The sequence below is a fragment of the Watersipora subatra genome, chromosome 4, assembly GCF_963576615.1.
Source record: "Watersipora subatra chromosome 4, tzWatSuba1.1, whole genome shotgun sequence".
Taxonomy (NCBI): domain Eukaryota; kingdom Metazoa; phylum Bryozoa; class Gymnolaemata; order Cheilostomatida; family Watersiporidae; genus Watersipora; species Watersipora subatra.
The window spans coordinates 32,170,022-32,188,311 of NC_088711.1; the positions used below are offsets into that span (position 1 = coordinate 32,170,022).

Sequence of the window (18,290 nt, forward strand, 5' to 3'; positions counted from 1 at the left end):
ACTCTGCTGTTCAAGAAGAGACACTATTGGCCATGCTAGTCCCCCTTTTCTTCTCTATACAACACGATCAAGCACCAAGGTTACTCAAAACTCCAACTAGGAGCTAACGTAGCACATTACTTTCTTCTCATCACCTAATGACCAGACACTCAAATGGACCAACATTTGAACAACTGGCAACTGGCTGATTAAAGACTGAGCACTAAGACATAACAACAGCGACGCAATGTTTGCTCCGGGTTAAAGTTTTACATCACATGTGGATGTTACACGCAGAAGCATAAATTTACCTCTTACCTTCGATATAATTTATTTTTATGAATGGTTCGCTAAAAATTAAACACTGATAAGTATTCAATTGTTTATCTATGCTACTAATTTAATAAAAAATATTATAAAATAGTTTATAAGTAGTTAAAAGCAAGTAGAGAAAAGAGTACAAAGACACAACCAATAAACTGCGCCGTCTATGGCAGCGTAAAAATATTTCAAATTGATTGAAATCTCAACATTTAAGTCTTTTCTTGTTTCTGATGTTCATAGAGCGCTACTCTGTTTATTAAAGATGGGTCTTGGCTATAGTGTCTTCTGCTGGTACGTTGCTATTTGGTCTGACACTAACTTCAATATCATACTTTCCCTCCTCCAAGTTCATTTTATGCACACGGCCCAGTCTACAAAAGAACTGCCGCTATGTTACCTATAAATATCAGGCGTCGTCTAATCAGCTCGGCATTTGATAATTTCCTTAGATTTACTAATTTTGAAATAATATACAGCTAAAACCATTTTATCAAACAACTAGCAGTAAATCTGGCAATTCCTTTCGTTTACAGTCAGATAGCCCAGAGGTGGGCTCATTCTCAAGAACCAGACAGAGATCTGCAACCGATATTTTTAGCTACCTGGTAAAAGGCACAGAGCATATGCATGTGAAGTGTGGATGGAAACGAGCAAAGACTGTAGAAGCGCATAACATTTATGCAGAATAGAACACCCACACATACACGCGCACACACACGCGCACGCACACAAGCGCACACGTACACAAACATACAAACGCACACCTAATGACAAAATGGGATATATTAATATATATGTTGAAAAACACTGCTGAGACATAAAATAGGTGTGCATCAGGCTATCACCGACACTGTTATTTGATTCACTCTACAAACATTAGTCATCTGGTTGCCAAACACACATTATCACTGCCTTTGGCTGGTCACCCGCCCCTGCCGCACCCTCGTTGAGGAGATAAGGCTGTATCGCTCACCGGTGGTATACAATTGCTGTAACTAGTAACAGAAGTACCAAGCCTAGTCCTGCTCCAATGGTTATCCCAATCATGTTCCAGTCCGTAACTCTCATAGGCTACAACCAGTGTTTGAACATTTTAATGCAAATTGAATAACAAAAATAGTACTATAATAAAGCGGGAATTCTCAAATAACTTTATGAACTAAACATTATAAATTCTTTTCCTCTGCATCCTATAAGAAGCTCTGTCAAGCAAACATATTTGTATCTTTATATGTAGAGTAGGAAAGCTACATGCTGTCTATAAAATAAAAAGTAATAAATATCTACATATTACAATTTTTTAAAATTGAAGTTTTGACAAATTGGATTCTCTGATGCTAACTATAAATTTATTCAATTATACCAGCAAAATATTTAGGCTTATATGGGAGTTCAACAGGTTTGTTTAAACTGCGATTATTTATCCAATAACTATCATACACATATCCATAAAGTGCTGAAGACCATTAAAGTATGATGAAGGACTGAGTGCTTGGGTCAATTTCCATGACCACGCAGTATGTTTTGCTTGGTATAAAGCAATGCGTTGTTTGTATTGCTATGGAGAACTAATCTGTTAGCTTTAATTGTGCAAATACAACTAACAATAGCGCATAACATATTGAGCAGTCACATCTCATACCAGTACAACTAACAATTAGTACATAATATATTGAGCAGTTACACCTCATACCAGTACAACTAACAATAGTACATAACATATTGAGCAGTCACATCTCATACCAGTACAACTAACAATTAGTACATAATATATTGAGCAGTTACACCTCATACCAGTACAACTAATAACACTACATAACATATTGAGCGGTCACATCTCATACCAGTACAACTAACAATTAGTACATAATATATTGAGCAGTTACACCTCATACCAGTACAACTAACAACACTACATAACATATTGAGCGGTCACATTTCATACCAGTACAACTAACAATAGTACATAATATATTGAGCAGTTACACCTCATACCAGTACAACTAACAACACTACATAACATATTGAGCAGTCACATCTCATACCAGTACAACTAACAATTAGTACATAACATATTGAGCAGTTACACCTCATACCAGTACAACTAACAATAGTACATAACTTATTGAGCAGTCACATCTCATACCAGTACAACTAACAATAGTACATAACTTATTGAGCGGTCACATCTCATACTAGTAAAACTAACAATAGTACATAGCATATTGAACACTCGCACATCATAACAGTACAACTAACGACAGTACATAACATATTGAGCAGTCGCACCTCATACCAGTACAACTAACAATAGTACATAGCATATTGAACACTCGCACATCATACCAGTACAACTAACAACAGTACATAACATATTGAGCAGTCACACCTCATACCAGTACAACTAACAATAGTACATAACATATTGAACAGTTACACTACATCACTCAAATACATCAGACCTCAAATCATTCTTATTCAATGACTAGCATTTTTTAGAATGTTCTTAAATGGATACAGGCTCTCAACAATGGATACAGGCTCTCAACATACAGGCTCTCAACATTGTGTTTTGTCTAATTTTTGGCAACTATTCAAACAGATTTTAAAGGAACAAATTATTATTAAGAAAACTTTACAAAAACATGAAGTTTTTAATATCTTCCATTTAAAAATAAAATAAATAGGAATAAGAATATGCTACATTTGATTTTATAGCCGCTGTCAATCCCGACTGATAAACTTACGTTGAATTTACAAACAGATGGGGCTAGCTACGACAATCAAAGAATGTTGTGCTTTTTTGAGAGCAGCAAGCTAGACAGGTATTGAACAAACCCAAAGAAGAATGAAGTGCCTACCTTAGCAGTAGTAGTAGTTGTAGCCTTTGGCGTCGGAGGCGCATGTATTATGAAGTCGTTTCCACCAAAGAGTGTATTTGGCACAGCCACTGGAAGGTTCTTTTCAATATTAAAGCCAAGTAAAGGATTAGCTTGGAGCCTTTCTATTAGCTGAGAACTATTTTGTTCTTTGTTTGTTGAAAACACTGAGAGGTTCCATGACATAGTTGTTAAGCTGAGAGACCTACAAGAGCAGACGGTTGACATTATAAACTTTTGATCAAAGAAGAATACAATTCATTAAATCCATTTTTTTTCCTATTTGTTTTAGTTTTTTTATATAAACCTGAAAGTTATGTACGACTCTTATGCCATTTCAATAGCTGTGACTCTACTACCTGTTTTATTAGCTCTTAGCTTTTTAAAATAAGTTCTAGAGATAGAAATATAATTGGCCAAAAGCATTCCAATATCCAAATTCCAGCAAACCAGATCATAGATTAACTGAAATATTGAACACAGACTATAATTATATTTCTCACATTCACAATGTAGTATGATAACGTTAAAATTGTATTGAAGATTATGAAATGTTTGGATTTTTATTTCTCTTCAAGTTTTGAGGCGTTCACTGCATTTAATAATTGTATTTTATTTGAGGAGGCACTACATACATACCGACGCCTTTTCCTATTGTAGAGATAGGAGTAAGTTGGTAAGTATCATGACTTTCTAGTTTCTACTAATGTAAAAACAAAAATCAAGTGAAGTGTATAACAAATTTGTTTTTCTGTTCATCATTATATATATCTAGCTTGAAGAGACTGCCTTCTAAAAACTTCTTACACAGAAAAAATAATTTAAAAATAACTTTTAGCTATCAAGCTTACAACTAAAAATTATGGAAAGATAAATAAATCTGGCATCCAAATTTTATTCTTTACCCATGGATCAGAGCATGCGAAAGTTTTTGCTTTCGTTACAAAGAATTATATATATTTTGGTATTATTGATGAAAAATTAATTGGTGACATGAATAAACAAAGCTCTTCTTATGCTTCATTGTTATATACATACGAAAATCACCAAAAAGATCTCAAAATTGGGTCTGCTATTATTCTGGAGGCATGGAGAGTGGCTGACATAGCAGAAGTACTTATATCAAATGGCCATTCTGGTGTCACCCACTAAGTTTTTGAACAAGAAAACTCTCATCCCTCATATTTCAGTTGGTCCCATTACAACCTTTGCTACTGTTGTGAGACATACATGTAAGTGATGTACTACATGATTCCTGTTGTTGACATGTTCAAAGTTGCTACAGTTCTTTGCTAGGACTTGTATACTTCTATGAAGTATATGATTACTTTTGTCAACAATAAATCTCAACTAGAAGCTTGAATATAGTTATGAAGCACCAACAATGGACTACTTGTATACTACTACTACTACTACTACTACTACTACTACTACTACTACTACTATACAGTCGTTGAATCTTATGTTTCTCTAGAACGCTATGAACTTAAATAGACCATAATTGGAGATTTTGGCTTAAATTATTAATTATTTGATTTCATATGTACTAATTTTAATTTAATAAAAAATAAAATTGGATGCAAATGACTTACTGAAGGCTTTTTGACACTCCGTGTTGAGTACTTGATACTGCTGATTTTTTTACCAATATGCCGAATTCAGCAAGAGTCTTTATAACAGCTTCATCAATAATAGGTTGGTCAGCAGCGCTCGTATGTCCGACGAACACAGCAGTTAGTCTCATGTTGTAGTCTCCATCATCCAATTCGCTGACTTTAGCTGTTTTATATACAACTCTCTTTAGAGTTATTCACTGTACAGATGTGTTCAGCATGAAATATAATAGTATACAAGAAAGCTCTAAATGAGTTCCTTCAATTCATTCTACATGTGTTTACTCTATAAGCTAGGCAGAACCTACGCATGTATCTATAGAACGGATGATAATAATTAGAGGTTAGAACCTGCGTATCTATAAAACTGATGATAGCGGTTAGAGGATAGAATTTGAAGTTATCTATTGAACCAGTGATAGCACTTGGGGGTTAGAACCTAAGTATCTATAAAACTGAAGATAACAGCTAGTTAAAACTTAAAGTATCTATAGAGATGATGATAACAGTTACAGCTACATCTATATAAACTTATACATCATTATCTGAGAATCATTTATCCGTGACAGATCTCATCAATGCTGTGAGGCTTTAGTACTATTTATATGTCATATTGTGAGATGACTTACAGGCTAGTTAGCAATCTGTAGGCCGAACATGCTACTAAAGTCAACTATAAGACAACTTATACCGCAGTTAAGTTATAAACTGCAGCTGTGGTATAAGCTTAGGATGAGGGGAAGTAGTTAACAGCAGAACTGTGAGTGATAGAGGCAATGAAAGTGGTGGAATTGGAGCGATTGATAGACGAGAGACAAGAAGATGGGGAGATGGTATAAACTAAAGACATATAGGTAGTAGAGTGATGCACAATTACATAGCGATATTCATAAATACTTGAAAAGTTTGATGAGAAAATTTAACTTCATCACACGAATATATCCAGAGCAAATACTGAAAAAAAAACTCAATTTATGGTAAGTTATTTCTCTAACTCAGTAGTGAGAATAGAGGTATGTTTTGAGTTCGTTAAGGTTTCTATCAAAACCAGTTGTGATATATTTTCTCACCAATATCTTCTCACGCCTAATACCGATATCATGCTAGTGATGATCACAAGTATGTAATCATGCTAGTGATGTTCACAAGTACGTAAACATGCTAGTGATGATCACAAGTATGTAATCATGCTAGTGATGTTCACAAGTATGTAATCATGCTAGTGATGATCACAAGTATGTAATCATGCTAGTGATGTTCACAAGTACGTAATCATGCTAGTGATGATCACAAGTATGTAATCATGCTAGTTCGATTGAGCACTCTGATTCATGGAAGTTTCTGCTTTTGTTTGACTTCTCAAGTTCTGGTCAACATTCATTTCTGGTTTTTTACGACAAGCACAAAGATATTTATTCATGCACTGTGTCACTGTCCATGACACAAAAGTTTAATTAACAGGAGGTCAACACACTAGAAGATCGATAAAATATAGCCCTAGACTGAAGATTGACAAAAATAGTCTTGACACGATTAGATTGGTAAAATGTACAAGAGTGATTTTGTTGGGAAAATGTCACTCCTAAATGAAATCAGGCCGAAAAGCTCAACTCAATTGCACTAAAAATGATTAATAACATCGCAAAAATAAAAATGGCGGACCATTTGTGTACACACAAGCTTGAGTCATCCATTTTTGCTCTCGAACTTGGCTATTTATTTGTTTGATGATTTCAGCAATTACTTCCGATGTTCATCAACGTACTGAATAAAAAAGTATTGATTAAATTAAATAAAACTGAATTTTTGTGAACCAGCCGAGAAATATCAGACTCCCACATTTTAAAGAGATGGCTCTTTTAGAAGGGGCTTATTGAAATTTGGTCATGAACTGGTCATTAATTGAGATTGCAGAATCGATCCATTTTGAGAACAACAAACACTTTGCAATTCATAAGAATATCTATGAATTGGTTTCGAGTGATATGGATGAAAGTTATTTGTTCTGAAAGGATGATATGCTTTCACAAACTTCTAATGGCCACAGTCTATCAGTTATACAAGCAATTATCAAAATTGCTAACATATTTAAACAGTGTACAATACTGAATATATCTTACTTAACAACAAGTAAGCCCCACTCATACTTTTCTCCCCAAGGATTTTATTTAAACACCATATCTAATATTTGAACAGTATATCTAAAATCTAAAAATTATTTCTAATATCTAAACATCATATCTACTATCTAAGCACCATGTCTAATATCTAAATATCATATCGAAGATCTAAACATCATATCTAACATCCAAAGATGTTTTCAGGCAGACTCTCCAGTAGAATGTGCAAGTAAACAAGTGGCAAGCATGACTTAATCACATGTTTTCAGGCAACTCTGTCTACTTCCCATGAAGTTAAAAGATTAAAGCTATTAAATTGCTAATAAAAACTATTAAAATTAACTGAGGTCAGCATTGATATACATGTAATTGGATGGCTAGTCTATTTATAGCATTTATAAGCAGACAGCAAGTCATCCGGAGACTGCAGAGTTGGACCTTAGACACCTACACTGCATAAGCTATGACATTTATAGATGCAAATGCATGTCTCATCTTATAAAGGAAAACATATTAACTGTAATTTCAAACTACTTTTCAGCCATTTGAGTGTTAATTCTTGCAAAGGCCTCGTGTTACTTACCAGCATGACGGAGTTGTTTAACAGCATTGGGAAGCACAGTTATGGAGACAGTTGAGCCATCGGTCAGGGTTTTAGCTATGTCATCTGCAAGTGTTGTTTGCTCACTAGTAGTAGTCTTGTTTTGAGTAACTTTCGTTATGGTAACTGTCATTTGACCAGTGGAATAAACAGAAGAGTTGTCAGTAGCCGACACGTTAGAAAGCTGCATTGTTGAAAACATAGAGTTTTTGGTAGCGTCACTGGCCGCCTCTGATGTGACACTAGTTGTATCCGCATCTGTGGCTGTTGTTAGTGACAATAGGGTTGTTGGTGATGTTGTTGTGGTTGTTGTAGTGGTATTTGTTGTGGCATTGGTGTTGGTGGGGGTGCAAAGCCCACAAGTGAGTTTGCAGTTTTGCAACACTGTTGGAACGGTACAATTATATTGGGAACAAAGCTTTGATGTATCCTGACAAGAATTCTGAGACGCCACCTGCTAAAATGGGTAAGACATAAACTTACTTGAAAGGATGTCAAAAACTTGAAAAAAAGCTAATTTGCTACATACCAGTTTATGTTTGGTCTACAATTTGTAGTGCTACCTTTGCTTGGACTGGGTTTGACAGACCTGGTGAATTACAATAAGTTCACTTACAAGAATAGTTTTAGCCTTGCAAAGACACAAATAGTTTGAGGTAGGTGATGTGTGTCAGTAGGTGACATCTGTCAGTAGGTGACATCCGTCAGTAGGTGACATGTGTCAGTAGGTGATGTGTTTCAGTAGGTGGTATGTGTCAGTAGGTGACATGCGTCAGTGGGTGACATGTGTCAGTAGGTGATGTGTGTCAGTAGGTAGCGTGTGTCAGCAAGTGACATGTGTCAGGAGGTGATGTGTGTCAGTAGGTGACATGCGGCCGCAGGTGACATGTGTCAGTTATGCCTCGTGTTCTATACTTTTAAGTGTTTATTTACCATAATTTGAGTTTACTATCCATGCTACTATTAATAGTTGGTACATAAAGTCAGCCAAAATATTGTTAACCGTCGAAAAGAAAATTTCGTCGTTCATTTTCTGCTAAAATAGATTGTACTTAAATGAAGATATTTTTTAATCTACCAGGAAATACAAGTAGGCTACTGTGGAAACTGCTGAAAAAGAAAAAAATGGTGACTTTAAAAAGGAAGAAGGTATGCGAGCAAGCCTTATCAATCGTGTTTAGCTTACTAACTAAAATGGCTGTGAAGGAACAGAATTCTTATGGTTCATTAGTCATGAAACAAAAATTAAATGAAAACAAAATGAAATGCCAATTATTACTGTATTAACGAAGAAAAAGCAGAACTCTACTTGAAGAATTGTTACATAAGGAAAACCTAACATCATATGGGAAGATAAGACATGGAGAAATAACAAAAGCAATAGTGCAAGTGGATGGTAAAGACTATCCAAGGTTGGTGGAATTTTGCCAAGAGAAACGATTATAAATGAAGCACCAAAGTGGCAAATAATTGATCCAAAGTAAACGTAAACCAAAACATTGAAACAAAATTAAACAAAATAACTGTTAGCAAAAATGAGACTTTAAATAATCAAAAATGTGACAGAAAAATAAAAAGACGGTTCACCTAGGTGTTTCAAGATGAGTGAGTAAATGTGTTGTAAAAATGTTATATAATTACTTGGATCACAGGCTTCTGTGATAGTAATAAGTGTTTTGAGCCAATTATAAGTACTTTAACATTTAGGGAGTCAACTCTCAATCCAACTCATCGAATGAAATATTTAAACTGCTTCAAAGATTTCTCGATTGTTTATGTATTGTGGAAAAAATTGAACATAACATCTCATCATATCAAGTGTTTCATTTGTTGTAACAAACAATAGAATATAACATCTCACCATACCAAGAGTTTCACTTGTTCCAATAAACAATTGAATATAACATCTCACCATATCAAACATTTCACTTGTTCCAACAAACAATTGAATATAACACCCCATCATATCAAGTGTTTCACTTGTTCCAATAAACAATTGGATATAACATCTCACCATATCAATTATTTCACTTGTTCCAACAATAATAACAACACTGATGACAACAACACTTGTTAAATTAGCAGTGTCACTATCTTATGACTACAAACTTTATAAAAAAATAAGCTCACCTCAACTATACCAATAATCAAAATAGAGCCTACAAAAACAGCTAGTAACTTGAAATCCATCTCGCCGAGTCCTCCAAACAACACACAGGTGTCACAAATCTAAACCTTCACTAGTGGGTAATGCTCAAAGAATGACTTGCTCACAAGCTTGTGATCTTATCACTTTTATGTGAATAGAGGGAATATTTAATATAGATAAGATAACTTTAATAGCAAAGAACTTGTCAGCATCGCTAGTGATTATCTCCTTTTTGCTGATTCAGTCTAGACAAACAGCATTTCATTTTGTAAGTATAAGAAGTAATAAGAAGTACTAGGGATAACTCTCAAAATTTACCAAAACTATATAAACAAGCTAGTCCCACAACCAAACACGAGCGAGCGATTGTTTGAGAGATTTATGATAAATGCATATGCGCACACAACTCCCGAAAAATTATTTGTCAACGGCCATTACCAAACCCTTGTACTGAAATTCCATCAAACAATTTAACCATTTTTGTGTAGAGACGTTTAAATATAATAATGATACAAAACACATATAACCCTATTTAAATATGTTAGTGAGTCTTTGAAAAGTGGCCGCAACATCTTAAAACTAACCCATCTGATCGGATTATACATAAATAGGCAGATTAATTTGGCCTAAAATCGCCATTAAAACTTTACAAACCTTTTTTATTCAAAATTAAGACCGGCCAATGAAACGCCGATAAGGCCGTGAGACAGAGAGTAGAACCATTAAGTCGTCCGCATTTCACGAGCAAAATGTTCACATTTCACCAGTCTATGGCATTGTCCAATTGCCGAAGGTTTCTGTAATTAACGTAGAAGTAATGAAAAGTAATCGTTTCTTTTTTGCCGATTCTACGGACTCTGATATTTTGGACACTTATAATGGGTACTTTGGTATTCCAACTGATGTCCAAAGCGGTGAAAGTAAAGGAAATGACAATGATAATTTTTTTAACGATTCTTATAAGATTATTACAATATTTAATAGTAAGAATAATTATTCGATTTTATAAGATTATTATCAGATTTAGTTATAAGAATAATCATTCGAATTTACAAGATCCAAGTATATAGTGACCGATGGTGTGCAATATGTTACTGTTATTATATCACAAAATCTTTAAACAAAAATAATAACAGTACCATATTGCACCATAAGCAGTTAGTTAGAACCAACTGCTTGCTGATGAAAATCTGAGCTGTACTACTTCATGAAACTACCGAAGTATCCGCCAGTAACAAGCTTGTTTTAGCTTTCAAAGCCAGTAAAATCTTAACAACTGCTAGGAATAAGTTTAGGGCAGCCTGTGACACTGATCAGTAAGCTTTCCATCAATTGAACATCTCTACAAGAAGTTGTTTATAAACTAATAGAATCTTAACCGTGGTATCAAACTGACCCCAGCTGAGAGTTGATGCACGTACCTGTTAGTAATACTGTGCGTAATATAATTTAAAGTATATATAATATAATAGTGTATGTTAAAAGATATAAACACCGGTCAAACCTATTAAATAACAGCATGTATTTGTCAACATAATGCTTTCCTTGCTTTTCACGCTTTGAAAAAAGTTTAAATATGGAATTGTCTTTTCTATTCCAACAATCTACATGTATATATAAATTTGCTACATATATGCATATACTGTACATGTACTGTACATGTATATAAATCTAAAGCATTGTGATATCGCTATGAGAAAAAGCTAAAGTTGCTGACATTTGCTAACAGTCTACAACAACTACAAAAAGTCATAATAATAATAATAATAATAATATATTGCAAGTCAATAACCTCAACTAATATTAGCTAGTAATGAAATGATATGAATGGTTTTTGCTACAATATGTTGTATCAAGGAAACAGAGACTTATCCGTCAGACTACCACAGTATGCAGATTAAACCTATGCAAGGCTTATAGTTATAGGTGCAAGTAGAGACAGTTATAACAGAGATGTTGGTACCTTTCCTGACCAGATAATAAGTGACCATCACTTGGGAGAATATAAACCCCTGATCAGTATAATGAAAATTGTACTTGAGAGGATAGAATCATGTAAATAAAGGCAGCTAATTGTGTGATCCTAAAATTTCAGTTAGATTTTAGACACTTTTTCCTTAACAACATGTAAAATTATTATTCTCAGCGCTCCCTAAATTCAAAACCATTTTTATTATTACTAGTAGAGTATGCAAGATAAGGAAGCGCTCAGCGAGAGAGATTTTGTTAGCATAGCTGACAGTCAGCCAAACTTGCACTAACACGCACTTCATATCCAGAAAATTAAGGCAGATAATAATTGTCAGACTGTCATAAAGTTATTAAATTGTATCACAGCATTTCTATTAATAGAATAAGGAAAAGATAAAAAGAAACGGTTATTAAGTGTAGCAGTGTGCAATACGCTAAAATAAAATGTATTTTAAACAATTTTAGTTGTACAGTTTGTATTTTTGTACCTTTTGGTTTTTCATTTTCATGTATTTGTTTTGTGTTCTGTCATAAAGATGTGTTTATTTCAGGTCATTCTAGATAGGAATTGATAATCAAATTTATTAATATAAGTGATTCCTGTGCATTTTATTAGTACTTTACTAAATAACAGAGTGTTGTCAGTACAATGTACCTTGTATCTTATATTAGTACTTTACTAAATAACAGCGTGTTGTCAGTACAATGGACCTTGTACCTTTCATTAGTACATGCACTTTACTAAATAATGGCGTGTTGTCAGTACAATGGACCTTGTACCTTTTGTTAGTACTTTACTAAATAACAGCGTGTTGTCAGTACAATGGACCTTGTACCTTTCATTAGTACATGCACTTTACTAAATAACGGCGTGTTGTCAGTACAATGGACCTTGTACCTTTTGTTAGTACTTTACTAAATAACAGAGTGTTGTCAGTACAATGGACGTTGTACCTTTTGTTAGTACTTTACTAAATAACAGCGTGTTGTCAGTACAATGGACCTTGTACCTTTCAATAGTACATGCACTTTACTAAATAACGGCGTGTTGTCAGTACAATGGACCTTGTACCTTTTGTTAGTACTTTACTAAATAACGGCGTGTTGTCAGTACAATGGACCTTGTACCTTTTGTTAGTACTTTACTAAATAACAGAGTGTTGTCAGTACAATGGACGTTGTACCTTTTGTTAGTACTTTACTAAATAACAGCGTGTTGTCAGTACAATGGACCTTGTACCTTTCATTAGTACATGCACTTTACTAAATAACGGCGTGTTGTCAGTACAATGGACCTTGTACCTTTTGTTAGTACTTTACTAAATAACAGAGTGTTGTCAGTACAATGGACGTTGTACCTTTTGTTAGTACTTTACTAAATAACAGCGTGTTGTCAGTACAATGGACCTTGTACCTTTCAATAGTACATGCACTTTACTAAATAACGGCGTGTTGTCAGTACAATGGACCTTGTACCTTTTGTTAGTACTTTACTAAATAACGGCGTGTTGTCAGTACAATGGACCTTGTACCTTTTGTTAGTACTTTACTAAATAACAGAGTGTTGTCAGTACAATGTACCTTGTACCTTTTATTAATACTTTACTAAATAACAGCGTGTTGTCAGTACAATGGACCTTGTACCTTTTGTTAGTACTTTACTAAATAACAGAGTGTTGTCAGTACAATGGACCTTGTACCTTTTATTAATACTTTACTAAATAACGGCGTTTTGTCAGTACAATGGACCTTGTACCTTTCATTAGTACTTTACTAAATAACGGCGTGTTGTCAGTACAATGGACCTTGTACCTTTCATTAGTACTTTACTAAATAACAGAGTGTTGTCAGTACAATGGACCTTGTACCTTTTATTAGTACTTTACTAAATAACAGCGTGTTGTCAGTATAATGGGTATTAATTCACCTTTGAAATTTAAACATTAAATTTATACTTCAGGGGTACACAATCCTCAGACTTCTGACAGTTATTTCATCATCTTAATTAAGCTCTTATAAACTTCTTGTTATAAAAATAAAAATTTATAATCAAACCCTTTGTTTAAATAGCTAAAGCAATGTTATTGTTACATATATTGTCATATTATGTATGACAATTCTTATGCAACATTAAATATATGTTGTATATAGGATTTCTCAGCATGTCAAACATTGGATAAAGACAGTGAAAAGTTTGTAAACGTGTCAGATTTATCCTACACAGGAAAGACCTTATCAGAATGCATTGCAGTCCACAATCTTTTCTTAATTGTAGTAAGATACGCCGGGTGTATGTATACATAGAGAAATACATTGCCAATACTGTACAAGGATTGGACTATCCACGCTGTCCATAAAAACGCATGACTAATCAGCAAAGGAAGAGTTAGCATGTGTACACAGCGTTGGATTAGAAGGGGTATTAAGGAACTGTAAAACATGACGCAAGTCCAGATTATATACTTTGTGGCTTGCTTCAAGCTTCCATCTTCTTCCAAGGGACACAATTTTCTTTGTTTGATTTTCCGAAGTTCTCTGCCAACACCGCTGAGAAGAACGGTTGTGAAAACGGCGGGTAGAACAAACACGGAACTGAATATAAAGTAAATATAGCTGAAAGAAAGACTGATAAAATCGATCACTGGACCGCTAGTTCCAGAGATACATAAGTTTGCTGACAGGTAAATGACCTTGGATGTGATAGCAGCTATGATAATAGCCCAGCAAACTAGCATAAGTTTTCCGAAGTTCCGAAATACTGTTGATGTTTCATATTGGTACGGTTTACAGATGGCGAAATACCGATCCAAGCAGGCGATCATGAGGAGGTAATACCTGGCGAGGCAGGAACTCTCAAATAGACATAGAATAGTGATGCTGGTTATCCGGTTGTACCTACTGTGAGAAAGGATGCTATGCATCTGACAACTCACTTTTAATCCGCTTGAAGCGCTAACAATGAGGTCTGCCAATATTAGGTTCATTAGAATCCAGTAGTATTTGTGAGTCCTCATGCCTGGCATCTGGTGCAGCGTTAATATGTGGAGGATGTTGAGCACTGCTGAAAGAGAGTCTATCGACAGAACAGCATTTGCCATGTTGATGTTTTGACACAAAGTTTCATTTTCTTGACACGTCAAATTTTGTGGCTCCATCTTCCACTATAGCACAACTGTGATTTGAGAAAAGTTACATGTAGGAATACGTGAAGCGGTGTGAATGTTTTCAAATCAATATAACAACTTTTTAATTTGATCAATAATTGCACATCATGTAAATAGCTGATTCGATATCACGAAATATTGATTTCTTTTAATTATCTTTTTACACTGATTAATAATTTTGTGCATAACAATTTATGTCTCTATAGCTCGCTGCATAGAGATACTCGCTGCATAGAGATACTCGCTGCATAGAGATACTCGCTGCATAGAGATACTCGCTGCATAGAGATACTCGCTGCATAGAGATACTCGCTGCATAGAGATACTCGCTGCATAGAGATACTAAATTCACCCATTCATGGTTGATGTTGATATGAGTAGAATAATTCATATTCATTTAGCCATTACTATTTCCAGCAGTGCCAGGTTGCTTGTCACATAATTATTGAGATTCGGAGTTGCCGTTCCATGATTATATAGTTGGCCTAGTGACAGAAAACTCACACTTGACAAGACAGTATAATAGCAAGTGTATTTCTTTTCCTTAGGGGTCTATACCGAGATACTGAACAGACTACACCTCAGACAACATTTTACCTTTACTTACTGTTAATGACAACCAGAAACATGTAATTCTATGTTATACTAATCTAATATTAACACCTCCCTCTATAACTAGGGTAAGTGCTAATATATACATGTAGTGCCAGTGATATAACTCAAATGTTCAGTTCCTATTTAACTAATGTTCGTACCTCTTGTATTATGTGTAAAGCACGACCCAGCGATATCCTTTGTCCTTGCCGTGAATATAGTTTGACGAATCTATGTCTCTCTCTGTGGCAAGTGTCTGTGTGGCTTGGAGGACCACTACTGCATATAGTTAATGTCTTTTTTCTATAATAGTAGTGGTTTCTTGTGGCCCAGTGTCTGTCTTTCTTAGAAGCTATCTTCTCCTAGCTCACCACTAGCTATCTCACTCTCCACTCCTTAACACCTCCCTCTATAACTAGGGTAAGTGCTAATATTAGATTAGTACACATGCACTATAGAATTACATGTTCCTGGTTGTTGTTAACAGTAAGTAAAGGTAAAATGTTGTCTGAGGTGTAGTCTGTTCAGTATCTTGGTATAGACTCCTAAGAAAAGAAATGCATTTGCTATTATACTGTCTTGTCAAGTGTGAGTTGTCTGTCACTAGGCCAACTATATAATCATGGAGCGGCAACTCCGATTCTCAATAATTATGTGACAAGCAACCCGGCACTGCTGGAAATAGTAATGGCTAAATGAATATGAATTATTCTTCGCATATCAATGTTTGTTCAATTTTTAAGTTGTCTACTGTATGCCAATTTGACAGCTATAAACCGGACAGAACTGTGACCACCAGATGAGCTGAAATGATTAAGTTTTAGCAGTTCCTCAAATAGCTAATGGTTCAAATCAACAACCAACAATAGCAACAACAACCAACAATAGCAACAAAAACCAACAATAGCAACAACAATCAACAATAGCAACAACAACCAACAATAGCAATAACAAGCAATAATAAAAACTAATAGAACTAATTGAAAAAAAAAACTAAATAGATTCTTTTAGATGTTGCTGCATCAGGTATTAGTTTTACATCGAGAATGAATTGAAAAAACATTTTAAATTTTGCATTTGAGATATACAAATTTGAGAAACCTCAAAATTTTAGTGATTTTAGTAGCTCTGAAATATTTCCATTTTTGGGTTTCCTACATAAGTATGTCACAACGTTAAGTACCTAATCAGGTAGCCTAACTAATGTTTTGACATATTTATTTGCTGAGGGAAGTGAGCATCTCAGATTTTGACATGCTTACTTTCCTCAGCCTTGCTTTCTTAGAAACTGTCACATGATGATGGGATGGTGATAGCCTTCTCAAAGCATTTCACGAGAATGGTGACCTTGTTATTAAGATTTGCTGTCCCATTTTCAATGATCGCTATGATATAACCATAGAGTTCGGTATGTCACATAAGTATATCGACGTATGTATAGACTATAGACCTATTCACTATACTCAATAGATACATTAATTATATAATTAATAGGTCTATGGTATAAACACTCTCCCCACTATATTCATGTAATGCTCTGATAAAAAGTCTTAATAGAAAGATTTAATAGTCTGCATAGACGTAAATTGTAGCGTAAGAGTAAAAAATACCTTGTATGTTCATACCGCTCTTACGCGATCATCTTTAAAAGCCGCTACCAGAATTTAGAGCTGAACTAGGGTCAAAGCATTGTGCAATTCTGCCGAGGCCTACGATTACGGCATATCAGCGATTATATATGAGCAATCTTTATTGCGGTAAAAGATTGACGGATACAAAAGGTTTGAGGTGGTACAGTACGATCAATATGTTGCTTTTTCTACGTTTTGAGTAGCTGATCTTCCGAAGGACTTATTTTATGAGTTGTAATTTGCTCAACACATTGCACAATTCAAGACGTACACTGACGTAATTCAAGACGTGCACTGTGTCAGCATCAGTTTGCACATGCAAATCTCTTAGGTTCGTTTTGTAAAAAATGTTTTGTATTTTGTAAATTGTGGATTCTGTTGCTTTTTTTTGCTTTTTTTAAGCAAAATGTTTATTTTGTAAATCTGATTCAACAATTTATTTTGTTCCGATGCGCTTTTTGCAAACTTCAAAGATAGTTGGACTGCGAAGATTATCGGAATATTGTATACGAATTCGAAGGCTAACTGATACCTCTTCAAGTTGTAGTCAAGTGTAAGAACTGAATATTATTTGCATCACTACCTGTAATAACACAAATAATAATAATTAATGAACGCAACATTTTCTGGTAATTCGGTAACATACATTTTGTTATCAGCTTTTAAAAAAAAGTTGCACAGATTCTTTTGGACAATCGTGATCTAAAACATTTTGGTTCGCCATCCATTTAATCATCTTTTTTGTCTAGCAATATTACATACAAGTCTCTACATATCTGTTTTTTCTATTTTACTGCTACCAATTAGAAAGGCGTTTCTCACCTCGTTGTTGAGAAAACAGAACAAACAACCAAGCATGCTAAAGTAATTTTACATTTTGAACTGACTTACAAAAAAAATTGTAATGTCTGTTGAATTGGTGCTAACAATCTTTGTGGGAGCTGTTAGTAGCAGCAGAGTAGGAGTATCAGTAGTTTTACTAGTGATAGTGTTATGTACCAATTCATGATCACGAGAGATGTAATCATAAGAATGGGCCAGGTTTATTTTATTCTTTTAATATATAGATCTAGTTGTTTTAATAGTAAATGTTTGAATATTGTAGCTGAAAGATAGTTGGAGATGCATTGCTAATTATTATGTTTGGGAAAAACCTAGTTCAAGCAGCATTATGTTTTGATATGTGAATGTGGTATTTTCACAGCTCGATAATTCTTTTATGGTTTTGCAATTTTATAATATTGAAACTATCGTTTGAACAGAAC

General features: G+C 34.5%; 2 protein-coding genes across 4 annotated transcripts in view; one reads left to right on the plus strand and one right to left on the minus strand.

Moving 5' to 3' along the window:
• Nucleotides 1–303: 303 nt before the first annotated feature.
• On the minus strand, nucleotides 304–9,763 carry LOC137394783 (uncharacterized). 2 transcript variants are annotated; one of them, XM_068081550.1, is made up of 6 exons: nucleotides 9,647–9,763; nucleotides 7,499–7,970; nucleotides 4,775–4,961; nucleotides 3,165–3,387; nucleotides 1,277–1,374; nucleotides 304–674 (listed from the first exon to the last, which is right to left on the minus strand). In XM_068081550.1, the coding sequence occupies exons 1-6, from the start codon at nucleotides 9,704–9,706 to the stop codon at nucleotides 560–562; spliced, it is 1,155 nt and encodes a 384-aa protein (XP_067937651.1). In that variant the 5' UTR covers nucleotides 9,707–9,763; the 3' UTR covers nucleotides 304–559. The 2 variants fall into 2 exon arrangements, with proteins under 2 accessions (XP_067937651.1, XP_067937650.1); XM_068081549.1 differs by having other exon boundaries at nucleotides 7,499–7,973; nucleotides 9,647–9,762.
• A 7,348-nt stretch (nucleotides 9,764–17,111) lies between these two features.
• LOC137392849 (pyruvate dehydrogenase (acetyl-transferring) kinase, mitochondrial-like) overlaps nucleotides 17,112–18,290 on the plus strand; it is a 37,135-nt gene continuing 35,956 nt past the window's right edge. Inside the window, exon 1 of one of the 2 annotated variants that reach the window (XM_068079180.1) lies at nucleotides 17,112–17,175. In XM_068079180.1, coding sequence (XP_067935281.1) covers nucleotides 17,133–17,175 — 43 coding nt within the window. In that variant the 5' untranslated portion in view covers nucleotides 17,112–17,132. Of the gene's footprint in view, nucleotides 17,183–18,290 lie in introns of both variants that reach the window. The other variant, XM_068079182.1, reaches the window with a different exon arrangement.

Coding starts and splice junctions, on each gene's coding strand:
- LOC137394783 (XM_068081549.1), bottom strand. CDS start 9,706: ATGGATTTCAAGTTACTAGCTGTTTTTGTAGGCTCTATTTTGATTATT. Junction 3,388..4,774: donor GGAGTGTCAAAAAGCCTTCA/GTAAGTCATTTG, acceptor CTGCTCTTGTAG/GTCTCTCAGCTTAACAACTA. Junction 675..1,276: donor ACAGCAATTGTATACCACCG/GTGAGCGATACA, acceptor GTTCTTTTGTAG/ACTGGGCCGTGTGCATAAAA.